The sequence below is a fragment of the Pyrus communis genome, chromosome 5 (assembly GCF_963583255.1).
Source record: "Pyrus communis chromosome 5, drPyrComm1.1, whole genome shotgun sequence".
NCBI classification, from domain to species: domain Eukaryota; kingdom Viridiplantae; phylum Streptophyta; class Magnoliopsida; order Rosales; family Rosaceae; genus Pyrus; species Pyrus communis.
In genome coordinates this window covers 24,958,118-24,980,106 of record NC_084807.1, presented here as the reverse complement: position 1 = coordinate 24,980,106, position 21,989 = coordinate 24,958,118, and the positions used below count along the sequence as shown (strand labels likewise).

Genomic DNA, 21,989 nt, shown 5'->3' with positions numbered 1-21,989 from the left:
GATTTTGATAAATCACACAATAGTGAGCAGGGAAGGTTAAAATAACTTCGTAAATTTTTTCAATCCTCGAAAGAGAACTACAATGTCAAAGTTACTGGTTGATCTTTTTTTTTTTATTATTATTGACAAATTAAATTAATATCCAACTCACTAGCTATAAAGATATATATAGCCATCATATCTTTGTGATTCGAATATAAAATTTATCCGACGAAGTGGACGGAGCGCCAACGTCACCAAAAGTAGGTTATCAACAATGCATAACAAGCATGTGCGTTTTTGGGCATTTGAGTGTGTGGATGCTTCAAGATCATGCTTTTCTCGATGTATTTGTTTTCTTTCGGATAAATGAATAGGTGGATGAGATGTCATATTCAAAGGGAAAAATAGATAAACCTCGCAAATGTGGAAAATACAAAAATAGGACAATTAATTTTGTAAGATAATATACAAAAATGCATCCCCTGACTCTCTTTACGAAAGACTTTTTAGTGTGTCGAGAGTACGGATTAGTATATCATAATACTAGCAGTTGAATTATTTTTTTGAGTATCCAACCATTTATATGATGACACTTGATGTACTAGACTATATTCCCGAAGCAGTAAAAATTTATCCGGCTTATCAGCATGTTCTTTTATATAGTCTCAAACAAATCCTAAAGAGAGTCGTAAACTTTGAAAATTCTTACATGTAATATATCACACTCATTACCTGAGGTAGAGAGAAAGCGGGATATTTCATCATAACAAAGTTTTTCTTCTTGAATTGAGTTGGTTAAATATGTACATGAGGGATAAGAACTATACGTATGAACATTCTTTGCACATTGATGTATCAAATTGTAGATTTTCATGACCAAAGATAAATGACGATCCTAAGCCAATAAGGCTCTACACATTGCGAGGGTTGGAGAAAATGGCTATTGTACGCATCCTTACCTTTTCTTTGCAAAGATGTTATTTCTATGACTTGAACTCATGACATTTCGGTCAAAAGCAGCAACCTTTCAAGGGCTTGGGGTCCTGTAAGAGTGGAAGGGCAATGACTTGAGCTCCTCCATTGGTTTCTTGTTGTTTCACCATTTTTTGGTTTTATTTATTATTATTATTTTTTTTTATTATTTTTTTTTTGTGATGTTTTGGATGTGGAATATATAGTTGACAACCTGATGTGTTTTTGGCTGTTTGTTGAGTGTTATTTTTGTGGATGCAAATTTTCGCCAACTTTTCTTTGACTTAAATGCACCTGTAAAATAATAGTACCAAAAGCCGCTCATGATGAATAGGGGCCAAAAATCTCCAATGCCAAATTTCGAATTCTAAAAAGAATGTATTTGAGAGTTTTTGGGTCATGAATTTTGGAGATAAAGAGAAGAGGGACAAGGGCCAGCCCTCTAGGGTTTATGAGTGGCTCTGTCACTTCCTGGACCCGGCTCCACCGTAACATAATATTGTCTGCTTTGGGCCCCAATCATGCCCTCGCGGTTTTGTTTCTGGGAACTCACACGAGAATTCCCAATGGGTCACTCATCATGGGATTGGTCTTGCGCGAACTCGCTTAACTTCGGAGTTTTGATAGAACCCGAAGCCAGTGAACTCCCAAAATACCTCGTACATATAAGGCACATCATCCCCTCTCCGTTGGTTGACGTGGGATGTTACAATCCACCCCCTTAGGGGCCCGACGTCCTCGTTGGCACACTTGCACCACACGACAGAGTGGCTCTGATACCATTCTGACACATCCAGAACCCGGCTTCGCCATAACATGATATTGTCCGCTTTAGCCCCTGACCATGCCCTCACGGTTTTGTTTATGGGAACTCACACAAGAACTTCCCAGTGGGTCACCCATATTGGGATTCCTCTTGCACGAACTCACTTAACTTCAGAGTTCCGGTGGAACCCGAAATCAATGAGCTCCCAAAAGGTCTCGTGCTATATGGAGGTGGACATGTACATATAAGGCACATCACCCTCTCTTCGTTGGTCAATGTGGAATGTTACAAGCCTGCTTTAGGATGGCATTTTAGTGGGAATATTTCAAATTATTCGTGTAAATAAATATCTTGGAGTAATTAGGTAATTATTCTAAATTAATGGAATTAGGATTACTTGAAGAAGTATTCTCTGATTAGGAATGTATTTATAATAGAAATAAGGAATTATTCTATTATAAATATCTTTTATTTTTCCTATGGGTAGGGGTGCCTTCAGCAGTCATGATTCTCTGCCTGCTCTACCTCAACTATGTGCGGTGAATGAGAATGCTCCCTGCTCATTTAACAAGGGGCGGTCTTGTCTTTCTTGAAAAATAATCCACATGTCAACTCCATAATTTTTAGGATTATTTTTGGCTTCACGATTTTAATCCAGAATTAATGGGAATTATGAGCTTAATCTCATTTCTTAGTTCTTGCGGAAAGAAGATGAGCATAATTTTGGGGTGTTGTATTACTTTATCTATGGATCTCTAAGTCGTTGATGAGCCCAAACAATCTACCCGGTAAGAAAACTCTTTGAGATTGGGCCTCCATTATTCATATTTGGGCCATGGTTAATAATTTTTTCTTATATTTTATTTTTCACTTTTGAAGAACTTTTTTGTAACAAGAATAATTTTATAAAAAATGGAATTATTTTAGAAGAATATGCTAAAGTATATTAGAATATTATGTGTTTTAATCAACATGATTCAAATTTAAATTTTTTTAAAGCAATTGAGCTAAATTTTCATATCATATGGCTAATTATATAACAAAAATATTTGATTGACTAAGTGATTATATATTTCAAACACAAAAAATGTTTATAGGATTGGTTTAGAAGTTCATTTAAAATAATTGAAAGTTTTTAACGAAAATATTTTTTGATTTTAAAAGCATAAGTATTTTATGTAAAAATTACATAACTGATCCTTAAATGTTTTAAGTGTCTTTTCAGATTCACTTGTATTTTACCAAAACTTGATTATAAAACATTTTTATTATATCGTTTTAAACTATTTTAAAAGCAAAATAATATTATGCTTATAATATAATTATATCATTATTTGTATGTGTTTCTAATAAAATAACGCCCTCCGTCCCTGAAAGAAACCTTCGAGAACTATTTTGACAAAGATTATTTCCCACCGCGACTTCTGTTTTACCTTTTCCCCTAAGCCTCCATTTCCAGAGCTCAGAAAAACTCAGGAACTTGAAAAACAATGGGCGATCAGATTGCTAGGGCGGAGGATTTCGAGAGGAAAGCAGAGAAGAAATTGAGCAGCTGGGGATTTTTCGGTTCCAAACATGAAGACGCCGCCGAACTCTACGACAAATCTGCCAATGCCTACAAGCTCGCCAAATCCTGTGAGTTTTCCTCTTTCTGCGTCTTTGATTGCCTTCCGATCGTTTGATTTCTTTGTCATTGGCTTTATTGGTGTGTTTGTTTCCCGAGAACATTTGATTGGAGGGAAAATTGCAGACGAAAATAAGAATTGGGGGATCTCTTGTTGGAGGTTTTCACGTCTTTGGTATTTTGGGCGATTGAATTGATTCAATCGTGGGTTTTGATCACAATCAATGGCCTTGATCGATGAATGTGGATTTTCCCTTTTTATAGGGTCTTTTTTTTTTATATTTTTATTTTTATTTTTATGATGTGGAAATCTTCGAATCCTTCGAACTGGTGAATAAAATCTATTAAATTTTGAACTTTAGGGTTTGCTTGATCTCATTTTGTTGGAAAGGATTGAACTTTGTTTGAATTGAATGATATGAACAATGAATGGAATGGGCCTCAGATGAATAGGCTTATTGGTGTAAGCCGTGATGGATTTTGTTTTGGAAATAATGTTTAAATATTTTGAATTTTGGTAGCTGCAACAACCAAATTCCAAACTTTCCCTATGTAAGAGAAGATAGATATAAATCTGCATATGGTGTTCAATTTACAACTAATTCTAACTTAGTATCAGATTTTCTTTCTGCAATTTTATGAAAAGGATGAAATTGGGATGTGGATCCTTCCAACTGATGGCCACGGAAAACCGTACGGTCGCATGTATATGGTGTAATATCAATATGATGGAACTGATGCCTCGCTCTCTCACAAAGACAACTCTCATATCGTATTTTTCCCGTGGTGGCTATTTGAAATACAAAATTTACAATATTTATGAGTTGCTTGAAACTAGATCTTGTCAATGATCACTTCAATTGCTTCTAATCTTTACAAAATGGCGTTTCAGGGGACAAAGCCGGAGCAACATATGTCAAGTTGGCAAACTGTCATTTGAAGGTTAGTGGTTTTGATGTTTCGACTATGCAATTTCTTTCATTTTTAATGTTTTTAATAAAACCTGATAGCAATGCTTTTCCATTATAGAGCGAAAGCAAACATGAAGCCGCCACAGCTTATGTTGATGCTGCACATTGCTACAAGAAAACAAATGTTAATGGTATGTATATGTTTATGTTACATCTTACGTATATGCTTCCTCACTGCCCACAAAGTCCTGGAAGGGGAAATAATCATCTGGGAAATGAAGAGAATGAGCCAAACTGTTTGCTTCGTCTTTCAGATCTGCAAAAGATATGGATAACATACACAAAGCTTCAGTCTGGAATCTCATTCTTGATACATCACATAGAGTAAAGTTTTTTACGTTAGCAATACAGAATTTGTTATATAGTGTACCATAAGTAGCAGATATTTTGGTAGAAATATCTACGTTTGGCAAAAAAAAACCCCAGTGTTCTTAGCTGGTTCATGACCTTTGAAACAGTTTAGATCAAACTAAGCAACTTGGGTACAACGGGTGGTAGTGTTAGTAATTTTACCTTGGTTTATCTTATTGTAATATGGTTGTAGTACTTTTGTGGCATGAAATTTAATTTTCTTTTTTGGTCTTGTTATGGTCTAAAACCATTCTACTTGCATTTCATCCCCAGTTATATCCTTCTTGTTCTATTGTGTTCATGTCTGATTAGGATAATCTTAATTGGATTTTGTAACATAATTCTGGTCTTCTACAGAGGCCATTTCTTGCTTAGAGCAGGCGGTAAATATGCTATGTGATATTGGAAGGCTTAATATGGCTGCAAGATACTATAAGGTATTGTTTTCCACAGTTATATAAGAATCAATCTTTTGTTTCAAGATGATATTTTAAATCTCTTCTTGCAATTGTGTGCTATAATTTGGTGTCCCATTTGTAAGTTCTCAATATGCAATTCCCTTTGCCGTTCTACCATTGTTTGTAATAGTATGCAGATAAGAGAAACAGTATAGACATGTACATTGTATATTTGTAAGTTCTCCCATAACCAAAGAGGATTAGTTAAATTAGAAGTTAGAAGATCAAAGAAGTCAAAGACTAACTTGGGATCAGTTACGAAAGGAGATAGAATATGTAATAGTAAATAATGGAAGATCAGAATTCATGTCTAACCCCATATACAGGGAGAAGGGAAGGGGTGATGACAAAAAATATTTCAAGTGTTCATCTTTTGTACTCTTGGCATTGATGCTTTTCATGCTGAATGCGTCAGTAGTATATGATGCTATGGAAACCATAGGAATCATTACTTGATACATATTTTCCATGCAGGAAATTGCCGAACTATATGAGTCTGAACAAAATATTGAGAAGGCTATTGAGTTCTTTGAAAGGGCAGCTGATTTCTTCCAAAACGAAGAAGTAACAACGTCGGCCAACCAGTGCAAGCAGAAAGTTGCTCAGTTTGCTGCTCAGATTGAACAGTAAGTCTTTCCCTACCATTTAATAGCAAAAACATTTTGTGTATTCTTGCCATTTTCCAGCATTACTTGGGATTTTATTTTATTTTATTAAAACCTTGTCTAGTTTAATGTGGATACTCATACTTTTGATAACATCTTGTGTTACATTCTTTGCTTTTACAGCTTTATTTATTTATTTTTAATTAGAACCTTCTAGTTTATAACTAGTAATCACTCTTTCACTTTTTTTGCTTATCTAGAAGACCTCTTTATAGCTTCTCATTGTTGCAAATGCTGGTAAATAACCAACAAATATGTTATATTCTGCAGGTACCCCAAGTCTATTGAAATTTATGAAGAAATTGCACGGCACTCACTCAACAACAACTTGCTTAAGTATGGAGTTAAGGGGCATCTTCTTAATGCTGGAATATGCCAACTTTGCAAAGGAGATGTAGTTGCAATCACCAATGCATTAGAGCGATATCAGGTCTGAGTTTGGCTCTTGTTTAGGATTTTGGTATTGACTACCTTATCAGTTGGAAAATTACATACTTTTTTGTACTTTTGCAGGATTTAGATCCGACTTTTTCAGGAACAAGGGAGTACAGGTTCTTAGCGGTGAGTTATTTTGGAAGTATTTTCAGTTTAGTGATGTTTAGTTGTTTCATGGTTGATTGATTAAAAAAATGAAAACAGCACGTAACAAGGTAGTAATTTTGAGAAAGTCATCATTGTGTTTTATGCAGGATATTGCCGCTGCAGTTGATGAGGAAGACATTGCGAAGTTCACTGACGTGGTCAAGGAATTTGATAGTATGACCCCACTGGTATGTCTCTTTCGTTCGATGTTATCCATCCAAGTTCAATAAATACCTATTTCATTTGTTTTTTCTTTCCCATCTGCATATCTCTTCAAATTCGATATTTTGATGTTCGGTGTTGAATTTGCCGTGTAGGATGCATGGAAGACAACTTTACTGCTGAGAGTGAAGGAAAAGCTGAAGTCCAAGGAACTTGAGGAGGACGATCTTACCTGAGGTGAAAAACAATGAAATGATGTTTGTTTGGTTTGTCCATTTGTTTGTGAAGATTGTGTTTTGTTTATTGTGCGTACATCATTCCTTTACACTTCATTGAGAATGTGTTGGAACTGAATTGTAGTTGATTTGGGATTTAATCCATGCGTTTTCGACTTTAATCGATCTTTGTGAGTCCGTGGGATTGTATGTATATTCAAACCACTGTATGAATTGGCTTTGCTTCTAAAATGTATGGGGTTCTATTCTGCCCTTATCTTAACTTCAGCCCTTGTGTCAACCTGTCCAGTTTATGAGCGTTGGTTGGTTTAACTTTATTAGATTATTACTAATTTCTTGCATGCTCATGGTTCGATCACAAAATGTGTGATTGCAGAAGAACCCAAAACCTGGAGAGATACTCTTGTCAATAATTTACCATGTGGTAGACGTCTATTGGATGATTAGTGCAATTTTTGAATATGCGACAAGTATTTATTGCAGGGTTGACTACCCTCGTACTATTTTGGTTGCAGAAGAGAATCTTTTTACAACCTTGTGTGAATCGCATATCAATGCCATTCATGTGCTGCAAAGTTTTATGAGAATTGATAGTCATACCCCAATCTCTTTATACACATCATTCTCTATTTCTGATCGTTGGATTGAATGAATACGAAAACAACAAACATGATTAAACAGGGATGCAGAATGAGTCTTTCTCGTCTATTGAGTACGCATTGCTTGCAACAACTTTATTATCTATTTGCCCTTGCACGCGAGCTTTTCCTCGCATATGATTTGACTACAAAATCTTATTCTTTCCAGACAAAAAGTGAAATTCTAAACCATTTTTATATATGAATTAGTCTAAACAGTTGAACTAATTTACGTCATTTTCAGCGATGGATGATTTCCACCCTTCCACAAGTTTCGGAAACGGATCATCGACCACATCTGTCCTTTACCAAAAAACAATATTTGGTTTTTTAGTCAAAATAATTTTTAAGATTGTCATAACTTCTCAATTTAGTCTCTGAGACTTAAAATCAATCATTTTGGTTATTTTATGAATTTTTTTGTTAAATTGAAGAAATCACCGGTTCATGTGGAATGGTTGAATTGGCAAAAAATACCCTTAATTTAATTGAGATTTTTCATGGAAATATCAGAATGATTGACGGTAGACAATTTCATAAACAATTTCTATTGCTTTTAAATCTCAGAGAAGTGATGAGTTGTGTCAATCTCAAACAACATTTTTAGCAAAAAAAACCCAACAATATTCCTAATTGATAGGTCCACAATATCGTGATATGTCCGCATCCGAAGGTGGGGCGAATACACAATGCAAATACAACATTGTCTTTAATTAATTAATTAATTTAATTGCACTACTTGCCTCCGCACAGTAATGCTTTTCAAAGCTCTCAGCTTTAACCTCCATGTAGCGTAACCTCTCAAATTTCATCAAACGACGCAGATTTTGGCTAGCCAGTCACGCACCCGACGTCGTTTTGGCAGATTATCTCCCCGAGTTGGCCTCCGTCCCCCGCTTTCCCCAGTTCGACCCCTTTGTAACTTGTCAAATCTTTGGCATTTTGTACTTTTTGGAAACTTCAATGGAGGGTCTTTGATTCTTCACAAAAGGAGAAGTCTTCAGGAAAAAGAAAAAAAAAATCCCTTTAAAAAGTTACAGTCATGGCTTCTTCTGGTTTCTCCGCCATTTTTAGGTATGTCTTGAGCTCTGACTTTTAACTGTACATTTTCCGCTCTTATTTCTCCATGCATAAAGCTGGTTTGATTGGTTTTCTGGGCATCAATAATTCTTTATAATGAAAATGTGTTGAATTGTTCATGTGATCACTGTTTTGATGAAAAATTGGCTTTTTTTTTTTAAATCAGTTTCTGGGTTTTTTTAAGTATGATGATTCATTTTTCCTTGCAAAATCATGGGTATTGATTAATATATTGATGCTTAGCTAATAGCTAATGAGGGTTTACTGTGGCAGCCTCTTGTTCTTTGAATGTCATGAGGTTTTGATCATATTTTGTGTTTTTATGAATTGGGTTTAATTCTGTATGTGGAATTTCAGTCTTGGTTAGTGGTTTTGGTTCTTTTAAGTTGCTTCCTGGGCTTGAAAGTCTTCTGTTTCAATGTGTGATTTTTTACTTGTAGATTCCTTGATTCGCTTCTTTCCGTGAACGCCTTTTAGTTGTGCATACTAGAAATCACATGCAATGAATTGCTTGGTTTTCAACTTTTAACCTCAGTGGAAATGTTGAAGAAAGAGTGCACATTGCGACATTGATGTCACAACTCTGACATCGATCGGAAGAAAATTGTTCTTTGATTTGAGAATGGTTTCGACTCAAAATGGAAACCACAAGGAGGAAATTGAAGAATCGAATGGTAGTGAAGTGAAGGGTCAAATCCCCCTTGACGTTTCAGCATCCCCAAAGACTTTTCTAGTCAATGAGAAGTCTCCGAAAAGGTTCCCTCCTGATGCTCCTTCTAATAGAGTTGGGTTCCTCAAATTTGGTTCTGCATCTGCCAGGTTCAAGCGGTTGGCTGAGGAGAGAGATGAAATGTCACGATCTGTGGCTTCAAGCGGTCATGGCTTCAAAGAACGAATCAATGGGGTTTTTTCTAAGAAAATTGATTGGGTTTCACTCCTGAAAATGAGCAAAGTGTGGATTAGAAATCCAATGAACATGGCTCTTTTTGCATGGATTGCCTGTGTTGCTATTTCGGGTGCAATTTTGTTTCTTGTCATGACTGGAATGTTGAACAAGGCAATACCCAAGAAATCCCAGAGAGATACATGGTTCGAAGTCAATAATCAAATTCTCAATGCACTTTTTACGCTTATGTGTTTGTATAACCATCCGAAGCGGTTCCACCACCTTGTACTTCTGTGTAGATGGAAACCAGAAGACATTTCCAGACTTCGAAAGATTTACTGTAAAAATGGGACTTATAAGCCACATGAATGGGCCCACATGATGGTTGTTGTTGCCCTGCTTCATCTGAATTGCTTTGCTCAGTATGCACTTTGTGGTTTAAACCTGGGTTACAGAAGAGCTGAACGGCCACCCATAGGAGTTGCAGTATGTATATCTTTTGCTATTGGTGCACCTGCATTTGCTGGTATATACAACATTGTCAGCCCCCTTGGGAAGGATTATGATTCAGATGTGGATGAGGAAGCACAGGTTCAGATCGGAACTGGTGAAGGAGCAGAAACATTAAGGTTAAAATCATTTGAGAGAAGATATTCTTTTGCATTTAGGACTGAACAACGAGTCGTTGAGAATAGACCACAATGGAGCGGAGGAGTACTTGACATTTGGGATGATATTTCTATTGCGTATGTTTCGCTCTTTTGTAGTTTTTGTGTATTTGGGTGGAATATGGAGAGGCTTGGATTCGGGAACATATATGTTCATATTATGACATTTGTTCTGTTTTGCATGGCTCCGTTCTGGATTTTTAACTTGGCTGCTGTTAATATCGACAATGAAACTGTTCGGGAGGCTCTTGGAGTTACTGGCCTTGTTCTATGTCTATTTGGTTTGCTCTATGGTGGCTTTTGGAGGATCCAAATGAGAAAGAGATTCAATTTGCCTTCTTATAACTTCTGTTTTGGTGAACCAGCACTCTCTGATTGCACGTTGTGGCTTTGCTGTTGTTGGTGCTCTCTTGCTCAGGAAGTGAGGACCGGGAATTCCTATGACGTTGTGGAAGAAAAGTTCTATAGAAAACAACCAGAAAGTGGATACCCTTTACCGATTTCACCTTTGCCTCGTGAAGATGGATCGGTTGGGTTTAGATCTGGCCCGAATTCTCCTCTTGGGAACTACTTAAGCCCAACCAAGAATGGCATAGGTGGTTCTACGAGTCAAAGCAGACTTCCAGCGGGATTTCATAGTCCAGTGAAAGAAGAGTCCCATGTAAGAGGTAAGGATGAAACTATGACCCCACCTGCACCTTCAATGATACAAAGGGAAGAAACATAGCCCCAAAAACGAGGATAACGTTATGATTTGTATATGAATTTCTGTAGTATAATTTTGAAACAAGTTTTGTTTCTGTGTTCGAATGCATCACTGTTTTTCGTTCTTCAGTTTCTTTTTCACCATTAGCTATCTTGTGATCATTGATAGTTTGATAGCACTTAGGAATTCAGCAAAAAGAAATTATCTACTCTATTATTTCTACTGAGCAATATTTCTTTGCTGAGTAGTATAGTTGCCCGTTTCTCTGTTTCTATTATTTTATCTGACTAAGAACTTATAAGTTGCCTACGTTTGAATGAGTAATTCTCTTTTGATTCTATGGAGATATAAACATCTGATTCAAAGTTAGCTGTGTTTGTCGTCGAGTTTCTGAAAATGGTTGGGCTGCTTAGAGGTTTTGATGACTTTTACATGGTTTTGTACAAGCCTCATCGACTAGAGAGCTCGTCTTCTTTTTCCATTTCCATAACTGATGCTTGCTTTTTAGCTCTTGAAGTATTGACTTCAGGTGGTTCCACCTGTGGGGGCTTGGGTTAGCAATGAAATAGAGGAATAGTAGCTTGAGTAATTACAAGAAGTAATCTTAGTGCTTAAGACTGGTTAACATTTATATGTGAACGAGATATAGCTTCTGCTCTTATGATCCAATCGTGCAATTTATAGAGGATGTTCGTCATAGAATAGATCAAATTGTATAAGTTTGGTAGTGAAGGCAAATATAGGTGCTGAGAGAAGATGGTACTGATTCATCACTACATGCTAAGCTCACCACAAACAGGAGTGAGAGGAATACTCGTAGGTGTAGAAAGGGTAAAACGGTAAAGATAGAAGACTTTGAGATAGAGGTATAGTAGAACAGCTCTGCGGGTGCAAATACAAGCTTTGTGAGCCTGCATGATGATCCGCCCAGCTGTCTGCCAGATTTCTGCTTTTAGAGAACATGGATAGGCCAAATGCATCTCTCTCCTTAAAAAAATGCGTCATAATCCAGTCTATTTAATTCAATCAGTGAACAGTGATAGGTCAAATGCATCTCCACCACTAAAAAAAAAAAAAAGCCTAGTCAATTTTATTAAAATATTATTATTTTTATTATAAAACAATAAAAAAATATTTTTAATTTCTGACTTTATAAAAAAATATTAATAATATCTAACAGTTTATTTATTTATTTATATTTTTTGGTGGAAAAATCTGGACCGTTGGTCTCAAAATTGAACGGTCGTCATTGTGCCACGTCAGTAGCCATTAATTTTAAATTTCAAAAAAATTTTACCGTTGGAAATCCAATGGACATAGATGAGCCACGTGTCTCCATGCCGGAATCCCCATATTGCGCTTGCACAATGGGCCTCGCCTCTGTGACATTGTCAGCCACGAGTGGCCAACACGTGCGCGCCTAGCGCAAAAAAAATTTCAGTGGCCTTTGATGTCAGGCTTGCATCAGCCTAACGTCAGATGGGCCGTCCCATAGCCCAGCACATTTTGGACTGGCCTATAGATTGGTTTGGGCTGTCAGCTGGCCTATTGGAGTGGGCTGGAGTGAATCGACTGGGTGCGGAGCCGAAAAAGGTGCTGGGAGCCGACCTAAGCCCTCCTGCTAGACTTGCTCTTAAGGCCTCATTTGTTGTCTCTTAAAATTTAAGGTATCTTGAAAGTAGAGGTGAATGATTGGAAATGATAGGTTTGTTTGATAAGTAATTCATCTTCTACTTTCAAGTTGGACACAATTTTTTCATTTCTCCGTTGAGATAGTGGGTTATTCATTCCAATTCAATCCTAGACGGCAAAGGACAACTTCATGGGTACGTAATCTCTGATTTCTGATATCTATGGCAGCAAAAGGGATATGCTTTTGATTAAGTAGTGACGTGCACCTGGACACATTTGCTTGGGAGAATGGAGAAGCAGTTTGTACTATGTCAGGATGTCGCATGATGACTTGGGCCACCAGGTCATTTGTGGGGTTTGTTTGCTTATGTTAGGTTAAGAGAGTAATAGCGTTTTCACACTTCCATTTTCTCGTTATGTACTCCTCGTTTTTTTGCCGCTATTCTACTTTGTTATATTCAATATTACGGCTAGCGCATGGGAAATAAAGCGAGTTCGATTTCCCTTGTTCCTCAGATAGTTGTCCTATAGGACCGTTGTTCGAGCAATCAACTCGTTTCAGTGTACTAAGCAGTGTAGTAACTCAATTATTTTACCTTAGTTTTCCAGTTGTTGGTTTGAAAAAGTGCTTATATTCCCCCAGTTTTGAACTCTTTTTTCGCTTTGCTTTCGACTTTTCAGGTAATGTCTTTGTTTTCGATATCTTACCGCTTTCGGATGAAGTTTTCATATCAGCCCTCCCCCAGATACTCCTATATACTTCTGTGCAGGCTCTCGTTTTCCAATTTTGTGAGTCCCTTATCTGCAGAATGCGTGCCCATTTTAAATTGTACTAATTGACAGCATGTACTAGTTGTTGTGAGAACTTTATATAATTTTTTGATGTAGAATTTAATATTTGGTGATGGGTTGGAGCTGCCAAAAGTGACCATGAAGGCTTGAGACTGTAGGGATATGATGAGGACTGCATTTTCTTGCCTGAAGTGCTTAATATTTTTTTTAATCAGGTTTAAATGTTTGCCTTAAACAGACAAAAGCACACCCACCATTTTTAGTACCTCCACAAACATGAACTTTGTTTAGTTGATCCTATAGTTTTTGGGGAATTAAACTATTTTTTTTTGTTAAGAAAGATTGCTTGGCTAGTTACAATTAACGGAGAAAAACTTGAGTTGGGTAACATGATTAGCTGGATTGTCAAATATTCTCTTAAAGAAGCAGGCCTGCTATACCTGGGTACAACTCTCAATGCACAAGGTCTATGTGAGAGTGGCTTGGCAAACAACTAGTTTTTCACTTGTTTGGAAACACATGCTCCTTTCAAGTATTAAAACACAAGATCTCGTTCTCTTGGTCACTGACTTTTGAATTTGATATCATGGTTGAGATTAAAACATTAAAAACACATCTACTTATTCTTCGCATGTGATATCAAATATAAGTGTTAGTCACTTGGTGATGAGAATAATATTTTTGTAAAACAGAAGGTAGTGCTATTCACACTTCTTTTTATCTCTTATACACTCTTATTAATCTTTATCCATTGATCTTCTCCAATTCATTTGATCCGACAGTTAAAAATTGAGAGAGGTATATGAGAAATAAAAATAGATGTCTAGATAGCACCATGCAAGCAGAAAGCTAAGGATTACCCTTTTCAATAATGTGTGTGTATATATATTTTTTTGTTAAAAGGAAAAAGATGAAATTGGACATGTTTCGGTAGTAGTTCCTCAACTGCTCTGAGATAAAGAAAACCCCCAACCCAAAACCTAACCCTATTTACTAACTCCATCATCCATTCCATAGCCAAGTGAATGAGTCCAACGAGCATTTAAGATCTCTGTATTAACCACAAAGTGTTGATCCACTTCTCTGAGAATCTACCAAGTTTGATGCTATTCCACGGAAGCTGACAAGAATAATGTCACAATCCACTTTCCTTCCTTCGAAGCACAGCTAGTGCCGGTCTTTGTCACTTCACCCATGCCTTCCAAAACATTTACCTGCAGTGGTATCCCACTCTGATGGCATTCTTTGGCATCCTCTGTGACATGACTATGAATCATCCGCACCTTTATTTACCATTCAACTTCTTGTTTACTGTGAACCTGTTGTTTTCAGAGAGCGCATGATTAGAAATTTGTGGACATTGGATACTGGATAGCCACGAGCGATGGACCATTTCCATGTTTGGTAAAACTTGGGGCTGTTCTAGCTGTCTGATTTGGATCCCATGCTACCCATGGAGATGAATTTACAATTTTACATGCAACTGAAATGTTATTTTGACAGTATTACAAGTCAATTACGCATCATCGTGTAGAAAAGTTAAAAACACGTGATACTGTGTGATATGGTTCGGAATAGCGGGAGAGCAACATCAGAGTTGCATGGTTCGTCCAGAGTCGTAGAGTACAAGGTCTTTATCCACGTCACCAAAAGCCAAGTCAAATGAAAGAGCATGGGTGCCGTTTCGGTAGTGTTTCAAGCCAATGATTCGTTAGCACGTGAGAAACTTAAAACTTGAGATTATGTTCTAGCGAAGCGAGATTTTCTCATGGAACCAAATATTAAACCATCTGGCATTCAGAAAATAGACTACTCGTCTTATAGACGATTAACACAGGTAAATATATATTTTTTTAATCCCTAGCACTAATGAGTCAATGACAGAACAAGATTGTCTAGACTGATTGACATCCGGTCTAGCACTGTACTACTACTGCTGCATATCATGACAATGGAGAATGCCAAATCAATTTGTTTCTACTGGTGAATACAAAATACAACTTGTCATCATTCACCAAAAAGGGACCTAATTTTGATTAGTGGATGGGCAACCAAGTTCAAAACTATTGATAATGGAGCACCTTGGATTTTCTACAATGACGGAATAATTGCGGTGCTTGATCAATAAACATTATACAACTGATCGTTTGAACGTCACATTCTGCAACTATTTGATATGTTCATAAACATCTTGAGTTTTCTACAATATCAGAAAAATTGTAGAACTTGATCAATAAACATTATGTAGCCAATCGTTTCAACACTCAACATTTTGCAACTATCCGGTATGGTCATAAACACCTTAGGATTTCTACAATGTCGGAAAAATCGTGGAACCTGAACATTAAACATTATAAAGATGATTGTTTGAACATTCACAATCTGCAACTATCCCGTATGGTCGTAAACATCTTGGGTTTTCTACAATGTCTGAAAACTCATGGAACTTGATCAATAAACATTATACAGCCGATCGTTTTGAACAGTCACATTCTGCAACAATCCTGTATGGTCATAAATACGATGTCCCAAATCGGTTTTGTGGCATCAATTTCTAAGAACACAAATAAAGAATTAGTTGATTTGAAAGTTTGAAGTTTGAATAAAAGCAAATTGCTATCCTCCTAGGCGTATGACTAAGGGGAATAGCTTCCCTCCCATTTGATGTGCAATTTGGCAACTCATGCGCCATTTTGTGGACCCAAAATTTGATTCAACTTTTAGTTCCCTTCGCTTTCAAGAAACCTATTTTATTCTTTGGGTCGGTCCAGTTGCTCCCCCACGCACCCTAACTTTACCATAAAGTTGAGATCGATCGGCTTCAATTTTCAACCCCCCAAGTTAATTTCTAGAGTAATTACACTTTCATACCTTAGGTTTGGAGTCTATTTCAATTCTTTACAATATCTTCAAAATATTTCACTTTCATACCTTAAGTACTATTTTATTTCAAAATAATACCTCCGTTACATTTTCTATCCATTGATCTGTTAAATACTGACGTGATTGCCACATATATGTTATGTGGCTGCCAAATGTCTACCACGTGGCAAATAAAATATTTTTTTTTAAACTTGAATTTTCTCAAAAAAAGAAAAAAAAAAAAAAGGGTAAATTACACTTTCATACCTTAGGTTTGGGGTCTATTTCAATTCCTTACAACATCTTTAAAACATTTCACTTTCATACCTTAAGTACTATTTTATTTCAAAATAATACCTCCGTTACATTTTTCATCCATTGATCTGTTAAATGCTGACGTGGCTGCCACATATATGTCACGTGGATGCCAAATGTCTGCCACGTGGTAAATAAAATTTTTTTTTTAATTTTTTTTTTAAACCTGAATTTTCTCATAAAAAGAAAAACAATTGAAACCAGTGCCTTCCCCGCCCCCCCCCCCCAGTGACCCTAACCCAGAACCCAAAAACCTGCAAGAAGAAGAAGAAGAAGAATAAGAGGAAGAAAAAAAAACCCCCAATTTGTCCCACCTGAGCCACCCCTTTCTCCCATCCCCCATCACCCCTTCCAAAAATCCCCCATCACCCACAAAAATTTCACCCGAGATTAGGTGGATCCACCACAAAACCAATCCAAAAATCATCTCAAACTCAAAGTATTTTCAAACGCATCCATACTGAAAATCACGAGATTCTAACCTGAGGGGGGCGGGGAAGGGGTGAAGGTCGCACGACGCCGTTGGGGGGGGGGGACGAACTGGGTTTGGGGTTTTTTTTTCCTCCTTCTTCTTCCTCCCTCTTCTTCTTCATCTTCCTCTTGCTGCTGCAGCAGGTTTTTTTGGGTTTTGGGTTAGGGATAGTGGGTTTCCTTTTTTTGTTTTTTTTTTTTTTTGAGAAAATTCAGGTTTTAAAAAAAATAAAAAAATAATTTTATTTGCCACGTGGCATATATGTGGTAGCCACGTCAGCATTTAACAGATCCATGGATGGAAAATGTAACGGAAGTATTATTTTCAAATAAAATAGTACTTAAGGTATGAAAGTGAAATGTTTTGAAGATGTTGTAAGGAATTGAAATAGACTCCAAACCTGAGGTATGAAAGTGTAATTTACCCTAATTTCTATTAAAATGATGTTAACCTAGTAACAACGTTTTAAATTAAGCAAAATGGAATGCGATTGGGATACGATTGCTATCATTAAGGATTAGATTACCAATCACTTTCAACCAACCTTTTTCTTTTGACAAAGCGATATTTAGGCTTTTAACCAAAATGATTTCTGAGATTAGCATTTCTTCACTTTGATCCTTGAGATTTGAAATCGATAGAAGTGGTTTCCGAGTTTATCCGTCATCAATCATTTTGATCATTCCTTGAAAAATCTTTATTCAATAAAGACCAATTTAATAAACAATGGATCAAAATGATTTGACAAAAATTGAGAGTATTTTGTCGTTTTATCTTTATTTAATAGAGATTTTTCATGAAATGACCAAAATGATTGATGATAAACAAACTTAGGGACAGCTTTTATCGATTTTAAATCTTAAAGACCAATGTGAGAAGTTGTGCCAATTTCATGAACTATTGTAGATAAAAAAAACCCCGATATTTATAGTTATTTTGATTTATAATAAAAAAATGAGTGCAAAAGTGTAAGTAAATTGCCCCGACAATTGACCTAAAAGTCGTGGGGTTTCACTGGCTTTATTTTGTTATATTTAAAGGTTTCAAAGCTTAACCCTAACACCCGCATACTCTTACTCATCACCCTACAACCACCCTCACCACTGGATCTAATTAGCATTTTATTTTACCGACCTTTGTTTTTTTTGTTACATTAAAGAATTTTGAGCAAGTGCCGAACCTTGAAACTAATCTACTCTTAGAAATTATCTTACTCCCACCCTCACCACTGAATTTAATTTATATTTGCTTTTATTGACCCTTCTATTAGGTAACATTTCAAGTTCAACTAAACTTTGCAAGTAGTGGATTGTTCTGCGTCACAGATTCAAATTCTCTCTTTATCTCTACTAATTAATAAAACTCTTTTTGTCAACCAAAAGAGAGTGAAAAAATAAATTACTTTTCTATCACACAAAAAAAATGATGGGCAATAATGTAATTTCAAAGGTCTAAATTTTACTGTTTTTTTATTGAAGTCTCACCTACAAGTAATGTTAAAATATCTCTAATATTAAAAATTAAAAATTAAAAAAAAAAACCTCCCACTCCCCCAACATTCTCTCTCTCTCTCCCTCTCTCCCTCTCTCCTCATTTTCTAAAAAATGTGTTCATATACACAAAGTGTGTAGGCAAATGCTAGTTGTCAATTAAAGTAGTAATATATATTTATTAAAAAGACTAAATATTAACTTTGAAAATGGCAAGTTTATCAAAGTTAGAGTACTCACTAGTATAAACCACACAATTATAAATTCAAAAATTTTATTCTTACAGAATATTATAGCCACACTAAATTTTGGACATTAGGTCAATAAAAAGACTAAATTAAATAGGTAAAAGGCCAAAAATTTACGGAAATTTTCAAAAAAATAATCAAACTTTGGATCAAATATAGAATTGTAGTCACTCTTTTAAGTTTATGATAATTATAACCAAAATTTGATATAAAAGTACTAATATGACCTGAAAATGAAATTTTTCAGAAAAACCAAAACACAATAAAGAATTATAAATCTCCATTTGTATCAACTTTTGTTTATAATCACTATAAACTTAGAAAGAGCGACTATAGTTCATTTGGGGTCCAAATATTAGTTTTAGGCTTATTTTTAGCTACACCCCCTAGAACTCCATTTAATCTCACTTTACCCCATGTAACTCAAAAGTCACAACTTTATTTTCTAAAACCCAAAATTCATTTCACTTTGACTTGTGAACACTATCTTCTCCCTGAAATTTATAGGTTGTCTCCTGAAACATATGTGAGACCCAACACTCAATAAGACTATTCCACGTGCAATAAATTTGATTATAAATTTTCATGATGCGTCAACATTCAACAATCAAAGAATATTAAGTCTAAAAGAAATTAAAGAGATGAAAAAGAAATCGATAATCTGGTTCACCCAAATCAAACCAATTAACATATCTAATGCAATGTTGAGCGAATTTTGAGTTTTATAGAAACGACTTTCAAGTTTCAAGAAGCAAACTGGGATTTCAAAATCGAGCTCCAGGAGGCCTTACGAATTTGAGTTTCAAAGAATAAAGATGTGACTCTTAAATTATAGAAAACAAAGTGAAATTGAAATTGATTTTCAACTAAAAATGAGCCTTAGTCTTATTCAAAATTTCCCAAAATTTACATTTCGTAACTCATGAAGCCAATAGCGTAGAGAAATTAAACAGACTTTTCACTTTTCAGCCACCCACAAATTAACCGAGTAAGGTCATCTCCAACTGAAAGGGGGTCAGAGGATCATGTCTAGCCTTATAGTTCTGCAAGAAATTATTTTTTAATGAACAGTGACATACCATATTTTATACCATCTCCAATTAAAGGGCGCCAAAAGGTCATAGGCCAAAACACAGCATTTTTACAAAAAAAAACCCATCTCCAACCGAAATGGGTTTTTTTTTAATATGTTCTATATCGAAAAAAACCTCCGAACAATAACCAATAATAAAAATAAAGTTTTAACGAAACACTTTCGGTACTGTTCACATTTAACGAAAAACAACATTTTTAACTTTTCCTGGTACTATTTACTATATTTTTATTTGTCATTTTTCATTAAAACTAAAATTTTTTTTAGACTTTTTGTTAGTTTTTCTTAATAAAAAAAGGTTGTACCTAAATCAATGTCACTAAATAGTTTAATGTTAGGTTTATCAAATAAGTTAAATTTAATTACGTATATATGCAACATTCCAATGGACCAAACCCCAACGATATTTTGGCTCTTGCATTGCATGCATCCTGGTTGTATTATTATTTTTTTTTTCAGCCCAAATTAAGGTTTAATTATTAGTCCCTCCATATGCATGGTATGATTCTTTTTGCAAAAGTTCATAAGATAATATACTAAAAAAAGTACATAATATAAGAAAAATATATAAATAATATTATGAAATTTTAATAGGCAATACCGGGGATGGTATTACTTGCAAAATATGCAATTAAAATGTTTATTTTGTGTACGACAAGAAGAAACAATTAATTAACTTTTTGCTAAAGCTGCTTTAATTAATTAAGTTGATGGATCACTTAAACCGGGCCTTATTTAAAATTTAAAGGGCTTCGAAATAAAAGGAAGATCCTGGGGAGGTTCTGCTACAATATTGTTTCTTTCAATCAACATGATTGGGCTGGCTGGCTGGCTCATTATGGCTAGCCCGTTGGCCTGGTGTCTAATTTTTGGGCCCCACAAGCTTTTTGGTCTAGCTCTCGATTGGAGACGATTTTCGTGTCAAAAAGAGCTATATTTTGACTTATGATCCTTTGGCTGGATAGGTTAGAGATGACCTAATGAAATTAAGTGGGCTCTCGAATCGAAAAGAGAAGGTGGGGCCAAAATTGTCAAGAAAACTTGGCTTGACTATTTTCTAATGCAATGTCAAACACAGTTCGAATGTGAAGCAAATTTTGAATTTTATATAAGCGACTTTCAAGTTTCAAGAAGTAAATTGAGCTTTCAAAACCGAACTCCAAGATACCTTGTGAATTTTGAGTTTCAAAGATTAAAATTGTGACTTTTAAATTATAAAAACCAAAATAAAATTGAAATCGATTTTCAACTAAAAATAAACCTTAATTTGATTCAAATTTCCCAAAATTTACATTTCGTAACACACGAAGCCAATAGCGTAGAGAAATTAAACAAACTTTTCACTTTTCAGCCAACCACAAATTAACCGAGTAACGGAATTATGTGGGCTCTCGAAGCGGAAAGAGCAGGTGGGCCCAAAATTGTCAAGAAAAGTTGGCTTGACTGCTTCCCTTCCCTCACGTGTCCCCAAAACCCTCACCTTCCTCACGCCCTTGTACGCGTACCTGAAAATCAAGGGCCACCCCATCGCGTGCCACCTATTCCTCACCACCAAACCTATAAGAGCACGCCACGTCATTAATATCCCCCCGGTCTACGAGACCGCAAACTCTATCCGTTTACCACACGGCCGTTCAAAATTGTGGAAAGAACTTCTTTGGACATAGGATGTCTTCGTTTTACCATCTCAATCTAGTAAATACCTTTTTCGTTTTAGAAAGTTAAGACTCGTGACAATTTGTTGCTCGTTCAAACATCAAAATTGTTGTAATAACGTTTTTTCAACGAGAATACAATTTGTTTATTTCTTAAACCAATCACCTAATAGTATGCTAAAAAATTAATACTCAAGTCCGTTCGGATAATAATACTGCCAACGTGTTATTTCAAGTTTTTGGGAAGAATTTTTGCACAATAAGTAAGATTCTCAATCTAATCAAATCTTGTCATGTTTGTACCTTTGCGTAATTGCGACACACAGTCATTTTTTTTTATGAACAAACGATATTATTATACTAAATGCTTGTGATAGGTTTAGTCTCATAATGAATTAGCAATGAGTAATTCAAACCTGCATTCGACGAGAATCGAATCGAATACCTTTTACTCACAAGTGAAGATGAATAACATTAAACTGTAGTACCAAGTGGCGACACAGGGCCATTTTGGTCAAAGTAATTTTCTTTCCTAAGGTCAGCAGTAAAGGCAGTAGTCCAATTGGTCGGTCGATCAACCTAGACATAGAAACGGATGCAGGGAATCCTAACCCCCCGGCAACACCACCATCCACCTGCTATAAAACCCCACCTTCCTTTGCTCTCCAGAAATATCATTTCAC

The 21,989-nt window shown here is 35.8% G+C and overlaps 2 protein-coding genes across 3 annotated transcripts; both read left to right on the top strand.

Annotated features, from left to right (window-relative positions):
- The first annotated feature begins 3,077 nt into the window (after positions 1 to 3,077).
- LOC137733814 (alpha-soluble NSF attachment protein 2-like) lies at positions 3,078 to 7,036 on the top strand. Its single transcript, XM_068473007.1, has 9 exons — positions 3,078 to 3,355; positions 4,237 to 4,286; positions 4,374 to 4,446; positions 5,024 to 5,103; positions 5,599 to 5,750; positions 6,060 to 6,219; positions 6,303 to 6,350; positions 6,479 to 6,559; positions 6,689 to 7,036. The coding sequence occupies exons 1-9, from the start codon at positions 3,211 to 3,213 to the stop codon at positions 6,767 to 6,769; spliced, it is 870 nt and encodes a 289-aa protein (XP_068329108.1). The 5' UTR covers positions 3,078 to 3,210; the 3' UTR covers positions 6,770 to 7,036.
- A 1,129-nt stretch (positions 7,037 to 8,165) lies between these two features.
- LOC137735077 (uncharacterized) lies at positions 8,166 to 10,875 on the top strand. Of its 2 annotated transcripts, none has more exons than XM_068474450.1 (2): positions 8,166 to 8,481; positions 9,023 to 10,875. In XM_068474450.1, exon 2 carries the CDS (start codon positions 9,110 to 9,112, stop codon positions 10,766 to 10,768), a length of 1,659 nt encoding a protein of 552 aa, XP_068330551.1. In that variant the 5' UTR covers positions 8,166 to 8,481; positions 9,023 to 9,109; the 3' UTR covers positions 10,769 to 10,875. The 2 variants fall into 2 exon arrangements, with proteins under 2 accessions (XP_068330551.1, XP_068330550.1); XM_068474449.1 differs by having other exon boundaries at positions 8,928 to 10,875.
- Positions 10,876 to 21,989: the final 11,114 nt, after the last annotated feature.

Coding starts and splice junctions, on each gene's coding strand:
- LOC137733814 (XM_068473007.1), top strand. CDS start 3,211: ATGGGCGATCAGATTGCTAGGGCGGAGGATTTCGAGAGGAAAGCAGAG. Junction 4,447..5,023: donor CAAGAAAACAAATGTTAATG/GTATGTATATGT, acceptor GGTCTTCTACAG/AGGCCATTTCTTGCTTAGAG. Junction 5,751..6,059: donor TTTGCTGCTCAGATTGAACA/GTAAGTCTTTCC, acceptor TATATTCTGCAG/GTACCCCAAGTCTATTGAAA.
- LOC137735077 (XM_068474450.1), top strand. CDS start 9,110: ATGGTTTCGACTCAAAATGGAAACCACAAGGAGGAAATTGAAGAATCG.